The 20,558-nt window shown below is 45.3% G+C and overlaps 1 protein-coding gene across 7 annotated transcripts in view; it reads right to left on the bottom strand.

Annotated features, from left to right (window-relative positions):
* The window catches only part of FBRSL1 (fibrosin like 1), a 529,962-nt gene that overhangs the window by 383,112 nt on the left and 126,292 nt on the right, over positions 1-20,558 (bottom strand). For all 7 annotated transcript variants that reach the window (XM_063315893.1, XM_063315886.1, XM_063315889.1 and 4 more), the window contains exon 2: positions 6,338-6,538. In XM_063315893.1, coding sequence (XP_063171963.1) covers positions 6,338-6,538 — 201 coding nt within the window. The remainder of the gene's footprint in view (positions 1-6,337; positions 6,539-20,558) is intronic.

The following is a 20,558-nucleotide window of genomic DNA, read 5'->3' on the forward strand; positions in this document are numbered from 1 at the left end:
ATCTCATCAAACCATAATTTAACTTATCCCCTTCTGAACTGGAGATGACGGAACATGCTGGATTGCAAAACCAATAATCCCTGCACCAATAGCACATGCTCCCAGGGCATGATTGGGAGGGAGCTTGTAGCGCTATCCATTCGGAGGAACCCAAGGTGGGGAAGGGAGGTGTGACAAGCAAACTAGCTTCCAACATGTCACTAGAAAACCAACATCATTTGCACCATTTTTAAAATTGGCCAGAACTTGTTGCCTGCCTTTGAAGTTTGAATATTCATGCTATGTCAATCTTCCTTCTTGCTCTCCTCTGCAGGCCCTGGCAATCTTCCCTTCTGAATCATCATAGCAATTAAAGCAAAGTCAGGCGGGGAGGCTGGGAAACCCATCCTCATGGAAGGCCTTGGCTTTAATATCTGCTCTGTCTGCTGAGGATGTGGCTGCACAACACTTATCCTCCACATGTCATTGAATCGGCTCTGGCCAATTGTGAAGGACGTTGGAAGATGTAATTCAGAAACATCTGGAGGTCCATATGTTGCACACCCATGACTCAGAAGGAATAGACAGCAGCTGATGGAAGAGGCCTCCACCTTCCTGTTTTCCAAACAAGTTGAGATGATGACTAGGATGTTCTCAGACAGCTGCCCTAGAGAGATCTGTCATAAAACATTGATGATACTTAGCTGGATGGAGTAACATTCTTGCACGTAGCTATGCATTCAATTACTGTTAATAACTACTGGCTGCTGGGAGGTTTGTAAAGCTGCGTTCCAGGTCCTACACAAATAACTGCCAAATTAGATTTGTTGCCAACAGATTGTTGCCAAGTTCAAAGGGAAGGGCTGCTCTGTAGAAGGTTCTCCCCCTTCTAATGAACAAAAAAAGCTGGTTATTGATGGGAATGAAAAAGACCCTCTGTTTATTAGCAAACTTCCCTTGACTCCCAGTTCAAGAGCTGGACAGAGAGATGTTAGCATTTTCCCCTCCAAACAATTACGCTTTGTTAGATCTTAACTTCTTTATTTTTGTGTTTCCTTATTATCTGAGGCCAACCTGACACACAACTCAAACAATAATAAAAAAAAAAAGCCGGCCCTCTTCCAAGTAAAAGAAAAGATTTTGCATACAACAAAGGAGGTGGCTATTAAACAAAAAAGAAAAGAAAAGAAAAAAGAAAAAAAGTGGTATAACTGAGCCTGCCAATTAAATCTAAGAGGAGACAGACAGAGAGAGAGAGAGCGCAATACAATTACAGCTTTCTGTAAATTACTTCATGTAATTAAATCTGCTTCCCTAAATTACAAACCATTTAGCTCTTCTTTTATAACAATGTAAGCAATGACCACCAGCAACCTTTTTATGGGATTGGGATGCCATAAAAGTGGTTAAACAACAACCATTTTTCTGTCTCTTCTCTTCAAAAGCAGACCTTGGAATGGTATCTGTTCCCTTCCGTCTTGAAAGCTCCTGTTCCCAAGGCAGGGAAATGGCTTGTTCCTCCAAATTTTGTGCCCTGGGACTAGACTCACACCCAAGGAAGTTCAAGGGATTTACTAAAAAGCTTTCAAAGCAGAGCATGGTTTAGTGAGCTGGCTTAGTAGATTCCTACAGTGAGCAGGCAAATTGGGTTAGATGACCTCTACGGTCCCTTGCAATATCTACATTCTATGATTCTAGGAAATGTCTATGCTTAGAAGAAGTGGCTTAATACGCCTCTCCCTTCCCTCAGAGATGAAGGGCTGATTGCACTAGACTAAGCCAAGATATATAACAAGGTGTATTCATCATTTAGGTGAAGAGCCCACTTGTCTATTAGGCTGAACTAGATTTCTTTTTAAAGTGCCTTCATGTCAGTTTTTGACTCCTGGTAACTGCCTGGACAAGACTCCTGCAGTTTTCTTGGCAAGACTGCAGAAGTGGTTTGCCCTTGCCTGCTTCCTAGGACTGAGAGAGAGTGACCGGCCCAGGGTCACCCAGCTGGCTTTGTGCCTAAGCTGGGACTTGAGTTCCCAGTCTCCTGGTCTCTGGATTATTGCCGCTTTTTAAAAATGTGTCTTTGTCAACTTGTTACCTGTAATGGCATGTGGGAAAGACCTTGGGAGACGGGGCGAAGAGATGCTGCCGGGGGAATGGTCAGATAAGAGAGGGCAGAGCCCACAGCTGGATATTGGGTGGAGCAAGAGGCTCAGAAGGGAGCCTCCCTAGTTTCTCGGGCTGCAAAGGAGATGGGGGGAGAATTGTGCTTTTAGACTTGCAAGGTTCTGTCAATGTGGCTTTACGATAAGGTAGAATTAGCTCATCTGGTTGTGATTTCTGTCTGGTTTACCCCGCGAGGCTGACATCACCCTCAGGTTACAGCTCCCACAATTCTGAGACAATAGGGCACATCCAGTAGGAATCGAGCAGATGCCATCCCAGCCCTTCTGGTGTTGGAATGAGTCAAGTCCAGGAAGGCTGGTCGAAATTTGAAATCCATCCTCCTTGCAGCCAGGCAGTGAAAATATTTAGCAAGCCAAGTGCAACTCAGTTCTCCTTCCTGTTTTTTTCCCCCCTCTCTCCTGGCCCCTGTGTGTGTGTGTGAGATAAGAAAGATTAACACGCATCCCCAGCAAGCTGTGTTAAAATAATAGGTCTTCCCCTACTCGGTGGTTTCCTTCCACCATCCCCGCTACTGCCATCATGCTATGCCCAATGATTCCCCAGCACTTTGTATTCTGCTTTCGGCATCAAAATGCCTAGCCGGGACTTAAAGCAGATTTTTAAATTAGTTCCTGACAGTGCAAACAGATTGCTATTGATTGAAATGAGCCTTATTTTAGTTCTTTAGATGAGCAGTCCTAATGACTAAATACTGTGTTGCCCATTTCAACACTTTGTGCCAGGACTCCCCAGTGGTTTTTTTGGCAGCTGTGAATTTTCCACACTTGCAGATGACTAGGAGAGGATGGAAGCAGGCCATCTGTGGCTTCCAAACGTGTGGCGGCTTTCGGGCTGAGCTGAAGGCAGAATAACAGAAGCCGGCAGTGGCAAGCCACGATTGTAGCGTTGCCAAGCAAACAACACAGACGTGGGCCTGGAAATGGACATGGGATCAGTAGGAGCCAAGCTTGGCTTGAGGGAACTTTCATCTCCTAGCTGCACCTTCATCCCTGTTCTGAAGGACCTTAGTTCTTCTGCCCACCTGCCTGCCTAAAAGAAATGAAAAAATGAAGGCTATTCTCAGCCTCTTGCCTTTTAAGTCCTTTCCCTCGTGCTTCTGATTTCCTGGGTATCATCCAGAATTCATCTGCATTTCTCTTCCGCCTCTTCTTTCTCCCTCTCTTTCTGGGGAATGAAATCTCCTGTTGATTCACACAAATATCATTTTGACTAGGGATGGGCGTATTCTCCAAAAGGTTCCCAGGCTTAACGCGGAACGAATCTAGCCCTTCCCCTTTCAAAATCAAGGGTGTGTGTGTGTGTCCGATTTATTTTAGCGAATTGATCGAGAGAGGGAGTTACAGCTTGGAAAAAATGTTCTGTCCTTTATTCCTGCCACCTCAGTGACCCCCAACATTTTGAACTACAGAACAGGCTTTTGCATTCAACAAGCTGCTGGAAAGAATTTCCATGGACTTTGAGATTGGACATACTGGACTTATCTTGGATGTGTGTTCATTTACTGGTTGGGATAGACTAGCTGGTCACTCTGTAGAGGCTAGAATGTGACAAAAATTATTAGGGCTAGGAAGAGACTTCGGCATCCTGAATGCAGAGCTTTTGAAAATGGAGTAAGTCAGATCAAGCAAAATCTCCTTGGAACGAAGCTTAATCCTGGATGACTTCATGGACACATCCATGTGGTTTCCTGGGCAAAAACATGGAAATGGTTTCCCTTCGCTTCTTTCAGGATGCCTTTTGACTTCCCAGCTTGAACAACATCCTTGGAATTCTCTGCAGGTCTCCCATCCAAGTCCTAATAAGACCCAATGCTTCTTAGCTTCCAAGCCCACACAAGGATCATCAGATTTCGTCACAGCCCAACTGAGGCAAATGTACAGGCATGTGCACAATGCATATCGGTTGCCGAATACCACTTTTTAGCTCTAACTTTGCTGCACAATTGTTTCTTTACCAAAAAATGGGCTATTTCCAGAATACAAATCAGTGTAAGGGTCTCTCTCATCCTTTCTGCCCTTTGAAACATGGATCAAGGGACTCTTTGTGTGATATTTTTAAAGCTGCAACCTGTGCTAAAGCAGACTTTTTGATGTTCTTCTTTTTCATTCCTCCCTGTATTTCTTTTTCCTTCTAGCAACTTGGCCAGGATTTCAGAGCTTGGGTTGAGTATGCTGTTCTGTGTCGGACAGGAAGAGCAGTCAAGAAGTTCAAATGTCCCAGGAACAAGAAGAACAACTTCCTTCTCAAAACAGGAGCTGAGCCTGAATCCAGAGGGAGAATTCTTGCTTTGCCATTTTTAAAGATATGCTTCTGGCATAGGGGAACATGAGTCCAACTTGATGGTGGGAAGAAAACAGCTAGGTGGGAACTGTAGGCAAGTTCCTGGCCGTTTCACACAACATGCAAACTACACCTTCTCCCACAGAACTATATCCTTCTTGAAATTCAGCCACCAGCCATCCGGGGTTCCCTCACCTGCCCACCAGCCTAATTTCAACACCCCCTCCCAATATTAACTCCTCAACTGCACTGCCACTTAAGAGAGATTTTCTCAGGTTTTTCCCCAGAAATCCTAAAAATCTCCTTCTTCTCAGCCCTCCCCCAAAAGAGGCCACTTCTGAGTTCTCTCCCTCTCTCTCTCTCTCAAGGTGTCTGCAGTTTGGTGGGACTGCTGTTCCTCTCCCCACCATGGAAAGATGCTAGGAGGAAGATGACAAATCTTGGTTAGGCTGCCAACCTCGCTGCAGCAACAAGGTGGGGGGTGGGAAACAAACAAACACCAAGGGGGTTAAAATAAAATCTGTGCCACTCAGCATCATTCCCAAGAAATTGTTCCTTTGCCTCCCCCCACCAAATCCTGCAAAACAGCCACTCTCTATGTAATCCTGCAAATGGGATGAGAATGTAGGGAGGCTTTTTCTGCTCGCTGTACAAATGATGTGATGCCCCTGGAACCACTGAGCTAATGACCAAGCACCAGATTGCCCCCCTTCCCCTCCAAGTATCCCAGATGAGTGATTCAGAGTGATAAATAGCCTGCCAGCCTCTCCCTCTTCACCGCCTTAGCTTTGAACAAACATGTTCGTGCAAGCCAGGGCTGCTGGTGCTGACTCCACTGGGTCAGACAGGCAAGCCAGACTGCTCGAGTTCGTTAGACGCGTTATCAAGTTCCGAATGCATGGGGGAAAAGCCTGGCGGGAAGGCAAGCGGAGAGGAGGGAAAGGGCCCCCATCTTTATGCTTCTCACACACTCCAACTCCCCGCCTCACCTTCCTGGCAGCTCTAAATTCAGCGCCAGGCACCACACGGAGCACTCAGATCACAGGGAGCACACGAGGAGCATGTTCCTCAGCCAGGCACCCACCAGCACATCTATGGAGGCATTCAGAGCCTTCTACTCTTTCTGCAGCAGAAGCAGTCAATGGACGAAGCTTGTAGCCTGCAAGGGTTTCCTTGCCACAAATTTGGCAAGGACACACACACACACACACACACACACAAGGGGGGGCTGTTTTTTCCAGAGCTGCTCAATTTTCAGAGGGTGTAAGTAGAGGGTCAGGGGTCACAAAAGCCTCTCAAGTCTCCTTGGGCCCCGTGCCAAGTTTGATAGTTCACCAGCACAAATTCCCCCAAGAACGTAAGGCGTTGTTTGCAAGGCTGTGAGCTTCAATTTACATCACCTACTTCAGAAGCAATTTGGTTCATGAAGATCATTAAAGAAAATATGTTCCTAATGCCTGGATGCTTTTCCAGACCTTCTTCCCTATCATCCGCCATCCTAAAGCCCTTCTGTTACCACGGAAGGAAGGACAGGATCTTGGGGGATTCCAAATTTGGGTGTTGCAAAGCCACCTATGCTTGCCACGAACTTCACCCAGAGAAGTTCCACCATCCGTGGTCCTCAGCCTAAGGAGTTTCTACTAGAGTCAGATACCTTCAACCAGCAGTTTGACATTACCATGGTCTTGTTTCTCCAGCCTTAAAAGCGAACCTTTCTCTTAAGAGTGGTCCTCTGCACAGAAACATAAATTCAACAGCATCCCTTGCGTATGTAATATCTGGACCAATCTGGGTTCTTTTCTTCTCTCTTAGCACAATCTAATCTAACCAAAGCAAAAGGAAACTTCCCAAAGAACAACTCCATGGCTAACGATAGACAGCCATCTTTTCATCCTACCTGCTTCTGGACTTTCAAGGGGATTTTCTTTTTCACCCTCTCTTTTCCTCGATCCGTTTCTCTCCCCGAACTTCCGGCATCGTTACTGTGGCCGTTTTCGCTGGGTTCGGCTGACACGCAATGTTCACTTTCCCGAAGTTTCTTTCCTGGGTGTCTCTCCCACTTTTCCTTTCTTTCCTGAGGCTTCAATGACATGTCCTTCTGTAGAAGGGGCAAAATCAGAGAGAGAGAAAATGTTAATATTTACCGATTCTCCTAGCAGCCACAGGTGTTCGGGAATTCCATGCAGATGAGTGAGCCGGCTGGCAAAGAGGTCTAATTACTCAGTCTTTTGCTGTTAGCCCTCAAGGTCATTTATTGCATATTTATTCATTGCATGCTTAAAATCTCTTCTCCGTGAGGAGTCAAGGTGGCTCATATGATGACAGTGAACATTCTCTTGAATCTAGCGTGACTTTTGGAGGCTACGTGGATCAACGTCCTTCAAATCCCTAAACAGCCATCACTTAGAAGAAGGGAAGGCTCATTCCTGCTGCCCTAGAGGACAAGAAACCTTCTAAGGGCCTTCCTTCACAAGGCAGCAGACTGCAGTTCAACGTGCTTCTAAGCTTCTTGACAGTAAGAGAAGCTTGACAAATAAAGCAAATTTTCTGGAGGACAGTAGCTTTTCTGCTCTGGAGTCTTCAGGCAGAGGCTGGAGAACCTTCTGCCTGAAATGTTTTAGCTCCGGATTTCTTGTTTCTAGAAAGCCGGTGAATTAGATGGGCAATACAGCCTTCTATGATTCTGACCTTGGCGCTGTGCCATGGTGTCATACAAGGAGGACATTCCCTTCCCCCCATAGCATAGCTGAGGTTGGAGAAATGGGAAGGAGTCTAAGCAGAAGCAAACAAGCCTCTTCTTCTACCAACTAATTTAGTTCATGGAGAAATATATGTTCCTCTACGCTGAGTTGGGCTCACATGTCCAGATGTGGTCCATCAAGAGGAAAAAGCACATGGATGGGAACCACAGAAATGTGGTAAGTGCCCCACGATTTAGGATTTCACATCAAGGCACAAACTCACGCGAAATGCTAGATTAGACTGATATATATATTAGGACCTCTTATTCCCTAAGCAAACATTTTCTATCAAACCCCTTTTTTGACTATTTTGATCACAGAGAGCCTTTCCAAGATTGACCTGCTGATCCTCTTAGGAAGTGATCGGAAGTGAATGTGGGATGTTCTGCATGATCTGTAATCTTCCTAAACCCATGCAAGGTCACCCAAAGATTGTCACGGCAATTCAAACTGAAGTCTCTTTGAACTAAACACTCTGTCTGCTATTCCACACTTACCCTCTTTGGTTATTCCCCCCCTCAAAAAAAAAAAAACACACAAAACAAAACACCCCCTCCCAAATCATACACAGATACAACCCCAGTTTTCTCATCTATAAAACAGGAGAAATGCTTTTAGCCATACAGTCTTCCCTAGGGAGAAGATAACAACGGCAGAAAGTATAAAATGCTGTAGGCATTTTTTAAAAAATCAGTGCATTATATGTTCAGTGACGCCTTTTTAACTCGATCACAACGGTGACATCTCTATTCAGCCTCTGTACAAATTGGAGGATGCAACAGAAACCCAGCTGTACCGGCTCTGCAAGAGTTGGGCTGTACAAATCAAAACCAGGAGCTGAATAAATATCCTGTTGGCTGCATCACACTACATTTCTCTCTCGTTCTTTCTCTAATTTTAAGTCGCAGATTATTTTATGCAGAGAAAGCTGCACGATCAACACCAGAGAACTGGTTAATTTTCTTTGTACAGCAAAGCTCTATGGCTGTGGATCAGTGGCGTTTGATTTTCTTGCACACTGCTAATTTGCTCAACGGCCAACATAAAACATCTGTCCACATAGTAGCAGGACTGCCTTTTTTTTTTGAAAGACTAAGTCCCGTCTGAGCAAAACAATGAAACTAACATTGCAGCAAGAATGGTAATGCCGTAAACTTGGGAGCAACAGGGTTTGATGAGAGTTGAAAGTACCCTACCCTACCAAATAGCGCAGTATAATGGCTAGGGAGTCTGTGTGAAGAGATCTGGATCCAAATCCGCACCTGGAATGCCATCTACTGTTACCTCCCCAGTTACCTAGACCAACAGGAGAGGCTATTCTGAAGATTCCCTTTGCTGTCAAACCCAGGATGGGACTTCTCCTGGGTGGCTTCAAGGTGTGTTTGGTTTTCAACTCTCCTTCTAACCAGGAAGATGGAAGAAACGTATATCTCCCGCCAACCTTTTAATTGTTAACAGAATTGATTTGAAAGATATTGATTTGAATTTTACCTCTGATATCAATTGCACCATTTGGGAGAAGTTCTAAAGGCCACAGCAAAGGCTACTTGAAGGACTCATACAGGTCTGGGCCCTCTGGTTGTACTTCTGTCTTAAGGGACCACTTTTAAGCACCCTGGAGAGTAGCCAAGGGACTGATGCATAGAAGCCCCCACTCTTTTTCTCCCTAATTTGTTATTTTGACTGCCAGTGGGAGAAATGGGTGTATTAAAGATGCACCGGTTGGGTATGTCCTCATCCCCCTGCCCCATTTTCAGAAAAGAGGAATATCTGAACACACATCTGGAAATCCACCTACACACCTTCTACAATATCATCTCAGGTTTGGCTCCAAGAAGAACATTTTCTAGGAGGAAACCTCCTGGAGTGACCTCCCATTTGACTTCTGGATTCAGTCCTGGCTCCCCCCATGAAGCTGAGATGCAATTCAAATCCAAACAGCAAAATCCCTTTCTGACCCTAAATTGAAGCTCTGCGATCGATCTCAGTTAGGGTCACTGCAAGGGAAATATTTCCTTTTCCTAACCTCAACCCTGCAGTTCCTCCCTAACCTGGCCACATGTTTTCTTTCTTGTCTTTTTTTAGCTTTAGCCTCAACATTTCCCATAACGTTGGCTGATATAGTCCAGATGCACCTGGGCTGTGTTCTCTTAGAAGACCTGTCAAACTTCTAGCATAAGAGTCAGATGCTTCTTGGCTGCTAAGCCAGTGGAAGTTAGGCCCTTGGAAGCTGCAAGCGGCTTGCAGGTGCGCAATACACAACTAGGCCTGAAAATCCCTCTAAACCACATGGCTCCTCACCAAAACCCAAGGTTTATGTTCATCTGGGACACTCTGAATCTCAATTTGCAGGAGGCTGCAATGTGTTTTTTCGTTTTGTTTTGTTTTGAAAGGCCTCTTATGTAGTTGGCTTTGATTTAACAAAAAAAACCTGCAGGATTCCCTATCTCAGTTCAGGCTTCGGTATCATTAAGAGGGTAGCCTTCCCTTATCACTAAGCTACCAAAAAAAACACTGAACTTGGGGGGAAAATAAAGCTCTTGTTTTAGACAACTCCCGCTCAGATTTGAATCTGCAATTCCTTGAAATCTACACACTTGCCTGACCTAATGTCCACAGCTGCCCAAGTTTGTTTATAAGCTCAGTACCTTGAACACAGATCTGATTTGTAGCCAACAGAGAAGGAAGGAAACAAAACCATGGAGCTGAACACCTAAATTCATGCCAACTATTTACTTTTACTGCAGCATGCAACAACTGAAAGGATGCTTGTATTTGGCTCCCTCGGAAACAACTTCTAGTCTGCATCTGCAATATAAGATGATATTTACATTCACAGGCTTCTGACTGTCCAGCCTTTGTTTGAAAACCCCCCAGTGATGCTCCTCAGGAAGCAGCAGGTCTGCTGCTGAATAGCTCTTAACAATTAGGAAGGGTTTCCCTTGACGTGAAGTCCAGTCGTGTCCGACTCTAGGGGGCGGTGCTCATCTCCGTTTCAAAGCCGAAGAGCCGGCGTTTGTCCATAGACACTTCCTCCGTGGTCATGTGGCCGGCATGACTAAACGGAACGCCGTTACCTGCCCGCCGAAGCGGTACCTATTAATCTACTCACATTTGCCTGTTTTCGAACTGCTAGGTGAGCAGGAGCTGGGACTAGCAATGGGAGCTCACCCCGCCGCGCAGATTCAAACCGCCGACCTTCCAATTGACAGCTCAGCGGTTTAACCCGCAGCGCCACCGCGCCACCACAATTAGGAAACCCCTCCTTATTTCAAGTTTGGCCCAATTATTTCCTCTTTTTCCAGGGAAGGTGACCTGTGAGAATGAAGCCTGCCTAACTAACTTTTCTTGGCAGTAGAAACTAACTTTAGGACACATTGCCTTGGAAGATGATGGCCTCTCTTGAGGGAAAGCTTTAGTCCTATCTGTCAGGAATGGGATTTTCGACACAAGTGGGGAAGGGACTAAATGACCTCTGAGGCACCTTCCAAACGAAGGCTTCTAAAGTTTTTTTGGATGAATGGAGCAGGACACAAGCCACATCATCCACACAGAAGGAAAAGAAACACAATAGTGTGCATAGACAGCTCCTGAAACCAACTGACCCCCCCCCCAAAAAATATATATAGTAATTTAATTATTCCATATTAGCAACCTAGCACGTTTCAATAACAAACCCTCCCCAGGGATCTAGAAAGTGAACAAAATATCTATGAAATGGGTGTTAAACTGAATGCAAAACGCTAACATAAATCAATAACTGTCTACCTTCAATTAGAAGATACTCATGAGATGGCACTACACCAATCAGTCAAAATTAACTCATCATCAATAACTTGTGTATTTCTATCGGAGCCTTTGGGAAGGGAACTGACAGCCGGAACGATTGCCCAGAGCCTCGTGCCTTGGGGGGTATATATAAGCACTGGTGATTCACTTTGAAGGCAAAAAGGGGATTTGCTCTGATAGGACACCTTTGCCACAACCTTCTCAAAAGGATCTGGGGCATGATTATCACCATATTTCCATCACGGCTCATCCCTTCCACCCATCCTTTATCTTCCAAAGAAAAGACGTTTTAAATGCTGCTTCCAAATTGCTCTCCTGCGTCATCTTAAGGGTTTCTGATCATTTGTAAAGCCACTTGTGATTCTCCATCAGAGGGTCGGATTGAGTTTTCACGGATGTTCCTTTGGGCATGCCAGAACGGCAATATATTGTCAGAAATCACCTTCTTTCTGTGAGTATCGCCTTAAAAGGTGATACTTTTTTGCCTCCTTCACACCCCTCAACTTCATTCCAGGCAGGTGAGAGAGCTAAGAAAACTTTTTCTAGAGGGTAGAATTTAAAAAAAATGAAATAAAATTGGAAAGTATATATTCTGGGGAAGCTTGACAGCAACCATGGAGGGAAGTGCTATATTTCTCCAGCTACCCTCGCTAGGTCCCTCCAGGGAGAAATTTCCTGTAATGCTTTTGCTGCAACCCTTTGCCTCTTTTTTTTTTGTTGCTCCCTTCTCTATCCACTGATCTCCCAATAGACTTTCCTCACTTGCAAGTGCCTCAATTGCTCACATCTCCTGCGGTACCCTTTTGACAGGCGCTCGGCAAGGCTATTAAAACTCCCACAGGTGCTGGTTGTCCGTCAAAAAGGAAATGATCCTACTTTAAGCCATCAGTATTTCCTCTGGGGATGGTGGCAAATGCCCAGAGACTAAGGGGTGCAGAATTACTGTCAGCAGAAGGCATGTCAGGCAGCAAGGGAGCTTAAATGATTGAAGGGAGGTAGGGGCCCTGTTTGCAGGCAGATGAAAGAAAGCACATTGCCAGAACCCAACTGCCTACAGCTTTTAAGGATGCTGAGAAAGAGAGCTCTTCATTCAACTCAACGGCCCAAGGTTGCCTGTCTTTTGACAACTTATTTATATGCTTTGGGATTAAGTCTTTTCAGATGGGCCAGCTTGGTTTGCACAAGAGTGTTAACAGCGTAATTGAAAGCCACACAATTCTAGTTAGAGCTAGACAGCCCGTCCAGATGATGCAGTTGAACAAGTTTCTTAATCTCTGATCATCTTCAACTTGGTGTCCTTCAAACGTCTTGGGATTTTTAACTCTAGATTTCTGAGCACTGCAGTCCAGTCTATCCTGGGGTTCACAGCGAGCATTAATTTTAGATTGACTGAATGTACAATTAGAAGATTCAGCCCTTAAGGGCTGCATATTTCTCCGTATGTTACTTGGTTAGTCTCTGCCACTGAAATGTTTCTTAGCATTGTTGCAGCGGATGGGTGAACTGTGATATTTCATACTGCATTGTTTTTAAGCTGCCCAGAGCACACGGTAACTGCCCTTAGAAAATTATTTTAGTCTGCTTGTACTCCCAGGAGCTTTCAAACAGAGCTAAGATTTTTCAAAAAAAATAAACCCAGAGACTTCAAAATCTGAAGTAAGCAAGGCATAGAAACAGCAAACACAATAACAGAAATGCTATCTGTTTACAGCAGTGAAATACAGCTGAGAAAATCAAAGGTCTGAGAGCCAAAGGCATCCAAGCACACATTCATGTGTCTTTAACAGTGTGTTATAAGGCTAATTTGGGAAGCCAGATGAGTCTCAAAGAGCTCCACAGCTAAGCACCACTACTGCCAAAATCCCACCACTCACCACCACCACCAACTGCACAGAGCAATGTTTCAGATGAGCATCAAGCTTGCATTAGGGAAGGTGACCCTTGAGATAACTCAGGCCTCTGGAATTAGCAGAAGTAGCCAATACTCATGTCCTTCGGATTAAAATGGAAATTAATTCAGTCTGGACTACTCCTTATTTTTTTCCCCCCAAATTGGCTAACAACTTGTTTTCTAGGCTTAATATGCTGACACAACTAGCAGTTGCAAGAGTTAGAGAGGGAGGGAGGGAGGGAGACCATTTCATTGCTGAGCTCATATTACAGGAAGTTCCTTTTTTCAGTATGAATTCTGAACTTTATTATTATATCCCCTCGCATGCTTCTTTAAACAACGCCAGGCCGTCCAACTGAAAGGCACAAGTTGTTCAGAAATTTATTAATGTGCTACGTTATGCAGTCAGGAGGGCTGCTGTTTTCCATTTATTTATTTGGGTTTTCCCCCAGGGTTCTGCTTCTAAAATACATCCATGAAATGCATCAATTCCCCAAAGAATGCATCACAGATGGACAGAAAGTCAAACCTCTTTCAATGAAAGCTATTTTATTTACTTCTTTATTTATTTACCGTATTTGTCCACCGCCCATCTTGTGGGTTTACTATGCCAGCAGTTCCCTAGATTGTAGGAAGAAGCCATACACCTTGACAGCACAATCACAATTTTTTACAATTAAAACCAAAACAAATTTTAAAAAAACCCTATTCAAGCATTTTTGAGATTCATTCACCTACACAGAAGTATGTATGTGTGTATATGTTTGTGTGTGTTTGGGTTGTGGAGAGAAAGACAAAGATACGTAAGGCCAAAAGGGAGAAAATAAAAATGAACAGAAGAGAAAAACTAAAACCTTGAGCTTGAACAGCTCATTTGCACAAGCCTTTTTAAGACGCTGTTTATGCAACCTTAGATCAAATGCCTAATAAGTTTGAAAATCAGCAAAGGTTCATACAGGTAGTCCTCGACTTATGACCACAACTGGGACCAGAATTTCCATCGTAAATTGTTGCGGTTGTAAGTCAAGTCACCACACAACCAGACCCAATTTTACGACCAGTTTACAGCGGCCATTAAGCAAATTACCACGGTTGTTAAAGCAAATTGCTACAGTTGTTAAGTCAGTCCGGCTTCCCCAATGGGTGTTGTTTTGCCGGAAAATGGCAAAGAATGTCACAAAACGTGATCACGTGGCCGCAGGCTGCTGCAATCAGTTGTAAATGCGAGCTGGTTGCCAATGCGATCATGTGACTGCAGGGGGGGCGACATTTTGCGACGCTTGGAAGTGCTTTATGGGCCATAAAGCACCCATTCCAAGGCTGTCTTAACTCCGGGCTGTCGTTAACCGAATGGTCATTAAGTCGAGGACTACCTGTAATGTAAGGCATAACATATGCGGCATCCTGAAAAAGGAAATCAGCTTCCACCAGAACGTATTTAAGGAAAGGCTGGGCAGATATTCATCGTGCTCCGGAACATGCAGCATTATTTCCCAGTTATAACCAACACAGTCTTCAAGCTTTCTGCCTCTCTGCAATGCTTCCTCTTCGGATTAAATCTCACGATGGTGTAGCCCTGACACTGTCCATTCATTCACCTGCCTGCCCCCTTTCCGTTCCTTTCCACCACCACCATTTCACCGAGTTAAGGTGACAGTGAACAGCAGTGATACACAGGAACCCCCTCCCCAAAATTACCTTACACGCCATTGATCCATTTACCCCGGAATTCCCTACGATGACCAGCAGCAGCTTTTCTGGGCAGCAGAAATCTTTCCAGCCCTACCAGGTCTTGAACAGAGGACCACACCACTGAGCCAATAGTCAAAAGCAGACGATCCCTCGTTTGCCAGAGGTTTACATCCAGCAAAGCACTTTTCGGAACGGCAAATCCATAACAAAGCTTCCAGAGGCTCCCTCTCCATCAAAGATGCTCAGCTTTGGGCAAATATCTCTTAACACTCTTTATGTCTATCCTGCTGCTGAAACCAGTTTATCAGGCTACCAAAGAGGGCCAGGCCAAAATCTTCCTTGATGAAGGCGGCTGCCAGTTTCAAGGGGAAACAACAGTTCAAAGTGGCAGTCGGCTGTGCTACTGTTCCGGCAGCTGTTTGCCTGCCCCTTCCAGGATGTGCTTCATCTCGAATCAGCAATGATTTAAGATTGTGTCTCAAGAAGAACCACGTCTCATTAGCACTGCACCAGCTGGCGCCATGTAGAGCTTTCAGTCCCAATTTTGCTAAAGTGCTTCACAGATACTTAACATTTCAGCAAAGTCTGGCCAAAATCACAATCTTTAATTAGGAGCCACAATTGTGGTTTCTATTCTATTTGGGGGGGGGGGGTAAAAAAGAAAGAAAATTCTAATGACAAGCTGGCTACCTCGTGTATCACAAATTCACAGAGCGAATTCAGACATGCAACACCCGCGTAGCCCTCCAGCAGCAAAAAACAGAACTCTATGTTGGATATACCCCATGAATGTTCAGCTTAAATTACCATGCAATTAACTGGAAGCAGAGTTTCCCTCATGATGTCACTCCAACACACCTGCCATCAGGTGTTGATACAATGAGAGCATCAACATGCATAGAGCAGGGTGCAGAACCCATCATTCTTCACGAACTCCCACCACTGCTGATGGACATTGGACCCCAGCATCATCTGTAGAGCCTGAGATGTATAAACAGGCTTCCAGCCACATGGGGAAGGCACCTGCCTGCTTAAGTTCCTTGTTGCACACCATCCATGGTCAACCAGCATGATGCTAAATATAGGAGCAGTGGCGGAAATCAACTGCCCACTTTGTTCTTATTTACCTGTTGTGTGTACTACTGTATATCTGCCCATTTTTATGAGAGCTGAAAAAGACATCAGGGACGTTCTTCATTTTATCTGCACACTGGCCATTCTGCAAGGCAGGTAGGGCTGAGCCAGCTCCGTTCACCCACTGGACTCCGCAGTCAAGAACATGGATCTCCCCACGATCAAGATTTTAAATGCAACCCTACACTGGCCCTCTTCATAGCATGCATGAAGGAAGTCTCTGTCCATGATAACAAAGGGGGAAAGGTTTCTCTTTGCTCCCTTCTATGCTGACAGCAACCACTGGCAGCTTGTCAATTCCCTCCAGAGAATATTAGCTTTTTTGAAGCTGGAGCTGAAGGACCAGCCACTTCCCTCTCTTTACCCTACTTGAGGAAATGCAAAATATTCACCTCCAAGTGGGTTGGCCTAGGGGCACCCACACCACTGATCTGCCCCCAATTTTACCTCTCTAGATTGACAAGCCAAGGAGAGGCCAGAGAAGGAAGCTTCTCTTCTCCTATCTCCATCTTGGCAGAGCTGGTTGCTAAGCAACTAAGTGGGCCTTATCTGGGAACAGCTTCCCTCCTTTCCCTGAACAGGCTGGCTGGAGTGTTTCAAAGCACCGGTATGGGGCTTCTAATATTTTGCAAAGCTTAATCACTTGGTGCTTGCAAGGAGCCACCGAGTCCAAGTGGAAACTGGGGAGCTGCTATTGGGTGGTTATAATAGCAAGCTGGAGGGAGAACTCCCCTCCCAAAACAGTTAAAAAAAATCCTCTGCAAACAAAGAAAACAGGAAGGAAAGCGGCTCCATGTCAGGGTCAAATACGGCAAGATAAAAGGATGCCTTTGAACAGGGGAAGTTGACAGAGACCCTTTAAATGGAGAGAGACGCGCCAGGAAGAAAAATCAGAGGCAATCCGTAGCCTAACAGCCATGTGAACACACAAGGCTTGGAAGTACAAATGCCACATTCCTCTGTGAAGTTCAAAGAAGGTCTCTTCTTTATCAGCAGCCAAAGACCATGCTCTTAAAGGGTTCCCCTTCTTCTCCTTGAAACACACCAGACACCCAGCAGGCCAACTTTTATTTCTGAAGTCATTCTGTTCTTCACCGCCAGGAATTGGACGGATCCTGGAAGCAGCATGAGGCTGCATGTTAAATCCCTAAATTTAAAAAAAAAAAAAGGCATTTCCTTCTTCTTCAGGAGAAACCCTGGCAGTTGAGCTTTTGAAAGGGGGCAACTGTCTGTGGGCTTCTGTGGGGAGATGGAGGTCACTGTTTTAGTAGGGAAACCATCGGGTCCCACCAAGGAATGGAAGGACGTGATCAGGGGAGGACATGCTACGGGACATCAGTTCTGACCGACTGGATTTCATGGAGTGGTTTGAGACCCATCGAAGCCAAAGGTGAAGTCCGACCTTTGACGGGATGTCTTCCCAAGGGATGGCATTTAAGAGGACAGGAGAGAAGAGTGGAAAGAGAGCGTGTGAGATATTGCAAACTCTCAATCTTTTTCGGCCATTTAAAACATTGAATTATGGGTTGAGGGCTCCAACTTTAGAAGCAGAAGATACCCTGTCGCCAACCTCAGAAACAATGGTGAGGTTTCCATACTGGTTGAGGGTGGAGCTAGGGGCGTAAGAGGGTGGAGCTAGAGACACAGTAAGAGGGTGGAGCTAGGGGCGTAAGAGGGTGGAGCTAGAGCCACAGTAAGAGGGTGGGGCTAGGGGCGTAAGAGGGTGGAGCTAGCTAGGGGCGTAAGAGGGTGGAGCTAGAGACACAGTAAGAGGGTGGAGCTAGGGGCGTAAGAGGGTGGAGCTAGCTAGGGGCGTAAGAGGGTGGAGCTAGAGACACAGTAAGAGGGTGGAGCTAGGGGCGTAAGAGGGTGGAGCTAGAGCCACAGTAAGAGGGTGGGGCTAGGGGCGTAAGAGGGTGGAGCTAGCTAGGGGCGTAAGAGGGTGGAGCTAGAGACACAGTAAGAGGGTGGAGCTAGGGGCGTAAGAGGGTGGAGCTAGCTAGGGGCGTAAGAGGGTGGAGCTAGAGACACAGTAAGAGGGTGGAGCTAGGGGCGTAAGAGGGTGGGGCTACGGGCATAAATCTTGCCTTTTCCCTTCTTCTACCTTCTACCTTCTCCCCCGCCCTCTTCTACCACCCTGGTAGGCTGTCAAGGAAAGAATAGATCCTTTTTGCCAAAGCTTTAAACTTGATACTAAACAGGAATAAGAAGAAATTATTTGGATGTTAGACGACTTCATACAGTGCAAACATTCCAAAGAGTAATTGAGGGAAGAAGAAAGATATGGAATAGCAAGAAAATTAAAACATCCAGGCTTCACTGGATTAAGCAAACAGAAGGGTTGCCCACAATACGCTAAGGCACACACACCACAAGCTAACCAAGGGTAACTTAACATGTATGGATGTAGCCACTGGGCCTTTTGCAGACACCCAGTCTGTTCAGGTTAGTTCACCATTAAGGCGAACTCAGAAAACAAGTTAATCCAGTCACTAAGTTAAGTATACCGTGTGAATATAGCTGATATGTTGAGTAGAAATGCAGTCCATGAAGAGAGAACAGAAAAGAGACACAAGACGTCATTGGGGCAGGTAAATCTGTGTTATCACTTACTTGGAAAACATGCCTAGACATGTATTTTTCTCATACATACATACATACATACAAGTGTGGTTCATTATATTTTGCAATGGAAGAGCATTCTATCGCATTATTTCCGACTTGCTGGCACACATTTACATCCTCAGCAGGAATTAGGTCTTGGTCAAAGGTGGCATACACAGTTTTACTCCTTTGGAGAACTCTGCCCCTTACTCAAGTTACTACTTGAGTGTGTGTGTGTGTGTCTGTGTGGGTATGTGCAGCCTAAAGCTATCTTGTCACCCAATTCAGCACACCACTGTCGGAAACCCTAGATTAGAAGCTAGTCATAACTTTCCAACAAGAAATCTACCAGGAAAGGGGGAGCCCCATCAAATTTGGGGCTTTTACTGCACACTACAGAAAATCCTCCCAGTTAGTTCTATTTTGATTTCAGCTGTGGGTTTTCCCCTTGGCAAACAGCTGTAGCGGCATTTTCAGAATAAAAGAAGATGGTTTGTGGATGCAAAAGGCAACTGAGAGCTGGTAAGGAAGTTTGCTGTTTTTTCATCCTGTTTAAAAACAAAACAAATTCTACGTTAGGATAAATACCCTTGAGAAACTGAAAAACTAGCTGAGGTACCTGGCCTTGCCTCTCCTTTAATATTTTCCCCCCCCATACAGTAAACACTTGCCATCCTTTCTTTCACTAATACCGCGGAGCAACACGACATCAGGAACATGGTGGGAAATCTCTCAATATTGTTTATTTGTTGCTAAATCCTTTATAAAAGAGCAACACCCAGATCCAGGCTGCTGACACTGTTTTGAAAGCAGGCAACCGAGACGAAACACTGGAAAAATGATTTCCCATGACTTCTTCAAGCCGAAAGCTGGGCCGACCAGATTCCACCACATTGAAGCAATTTATGGAAACGGTGGGACGTGCTGAGATCATAAGCTGCCTTTTTTCTGGAGCATCCTGCCTGACTTTGCAGTCGGATAGCCCTGGTTGCTGTGCTGTTTACCACTTGGAATGTAATATGTAAGTCACATGCCCTAGAGCAAAATGTTCACATGGGCTGGAAAGGAGCTGTCAGTTCAGCGAATCCTGAAGTGGGGCCATCCAATCAGCAAGATCAGGATTTTGCTAAGGCCTCCACTTTCATGAATCTCTTGCAGCTTCCCCTCCTCTTACTTCCTTGCCCATTTTCCTGCCTTACCCAAAGACCAGGCCGGTATTGACCTCGGCATACCGTTTTTCTCCTTCAACTGGCAGTGCCAATTGAATGCCGTGGGAGAGACAAGCGGAAGGAACAGGAGAATAGATGATGGGTGTGCTAGGTGGACTGACTCCATCCATTCCAGCAGGATGAAGGAAGGAAGAAAATGGTGCCAGATCTTACAATTGGTGTGGGATTCACTTCAAAGGTGAGATTTGGGACCTTGCGTTGCAAAAACAACCAGAACAGGAGACAGCCATCTTTCCTCGGTAAGATAAAGCCTCCTTCTAGACAAGCTTGAATCCTGGTGACATCTTGGACATGTTCAAGCTGTTTTCTTGGCAACTACAGGAAAAGAGTTTGCCACTGCCTTCTCCTAGGATGTACAGGTAGTCCTTGCTTACCAACTGCCTTGTTTAGCAACCGTTCAAAGTTACAACAGTATTAAAAAAAAACAGCTTTGCAACCAATCCTCACATGGACAACTGTCGCAGCGTCCCGCTGTCATGTGATCGCCGTTTGCATGCTTCCCAACCAGCTTGCAACAAGCAGTTAATGGAGAATGCAGAAGTAAACTCGCAAGTTGCGGCCACGTGATGCTTCGCTTAATGACCGTGGTGACTCGCTTAATGACCAAATGGGGAATGACGTCGTATGTCTGTCTCAGTCACATGGTTTCCCGCTTAGTGACAGAACTGCCAGTCCCAAATGTGGTTGCTAAGCGAGGACTACCTGTATTTTTCAACCTCCCAGTCTAATCCACAACTACAATATCTTCTGATGGTCCTTTATTTGGGTTTGGCCTTGCTTAGTGTTTTGAAATCAGCCCAGCTTGACTAAGTGCCTCCATGAAGCTGGATATCCCAGGCACCAGACCTTCCCCCCAAAACCTTGTACGATGCCACATCTCATGATCTTTCAGCAATTTCAGCTTCCAAAATCTTGCATGATGTTCCACCCCCCTTTAGATCACCGAGGGTTTTAATTTTGGACGGCGATGGGTACGAAGTTGCTGAGACATGAAGGAGAGCTTACTGCAGCTTCCACAACAAGCTGATTGCAGCTTCC

This window comes from Candoia aspera, chromosome 15 (genome assembly GCF_035149785.1).
Source record: "Candoia aspera isolate rCanAsp1 chromosome 15, rCanAsp1.hap2, whole genome shotgun sequence".
NCBI lineage: Eukaryota > Metazoa > Chordata > Lepidosauria > Squamata > Boidae > Candoia > Candoia aspera.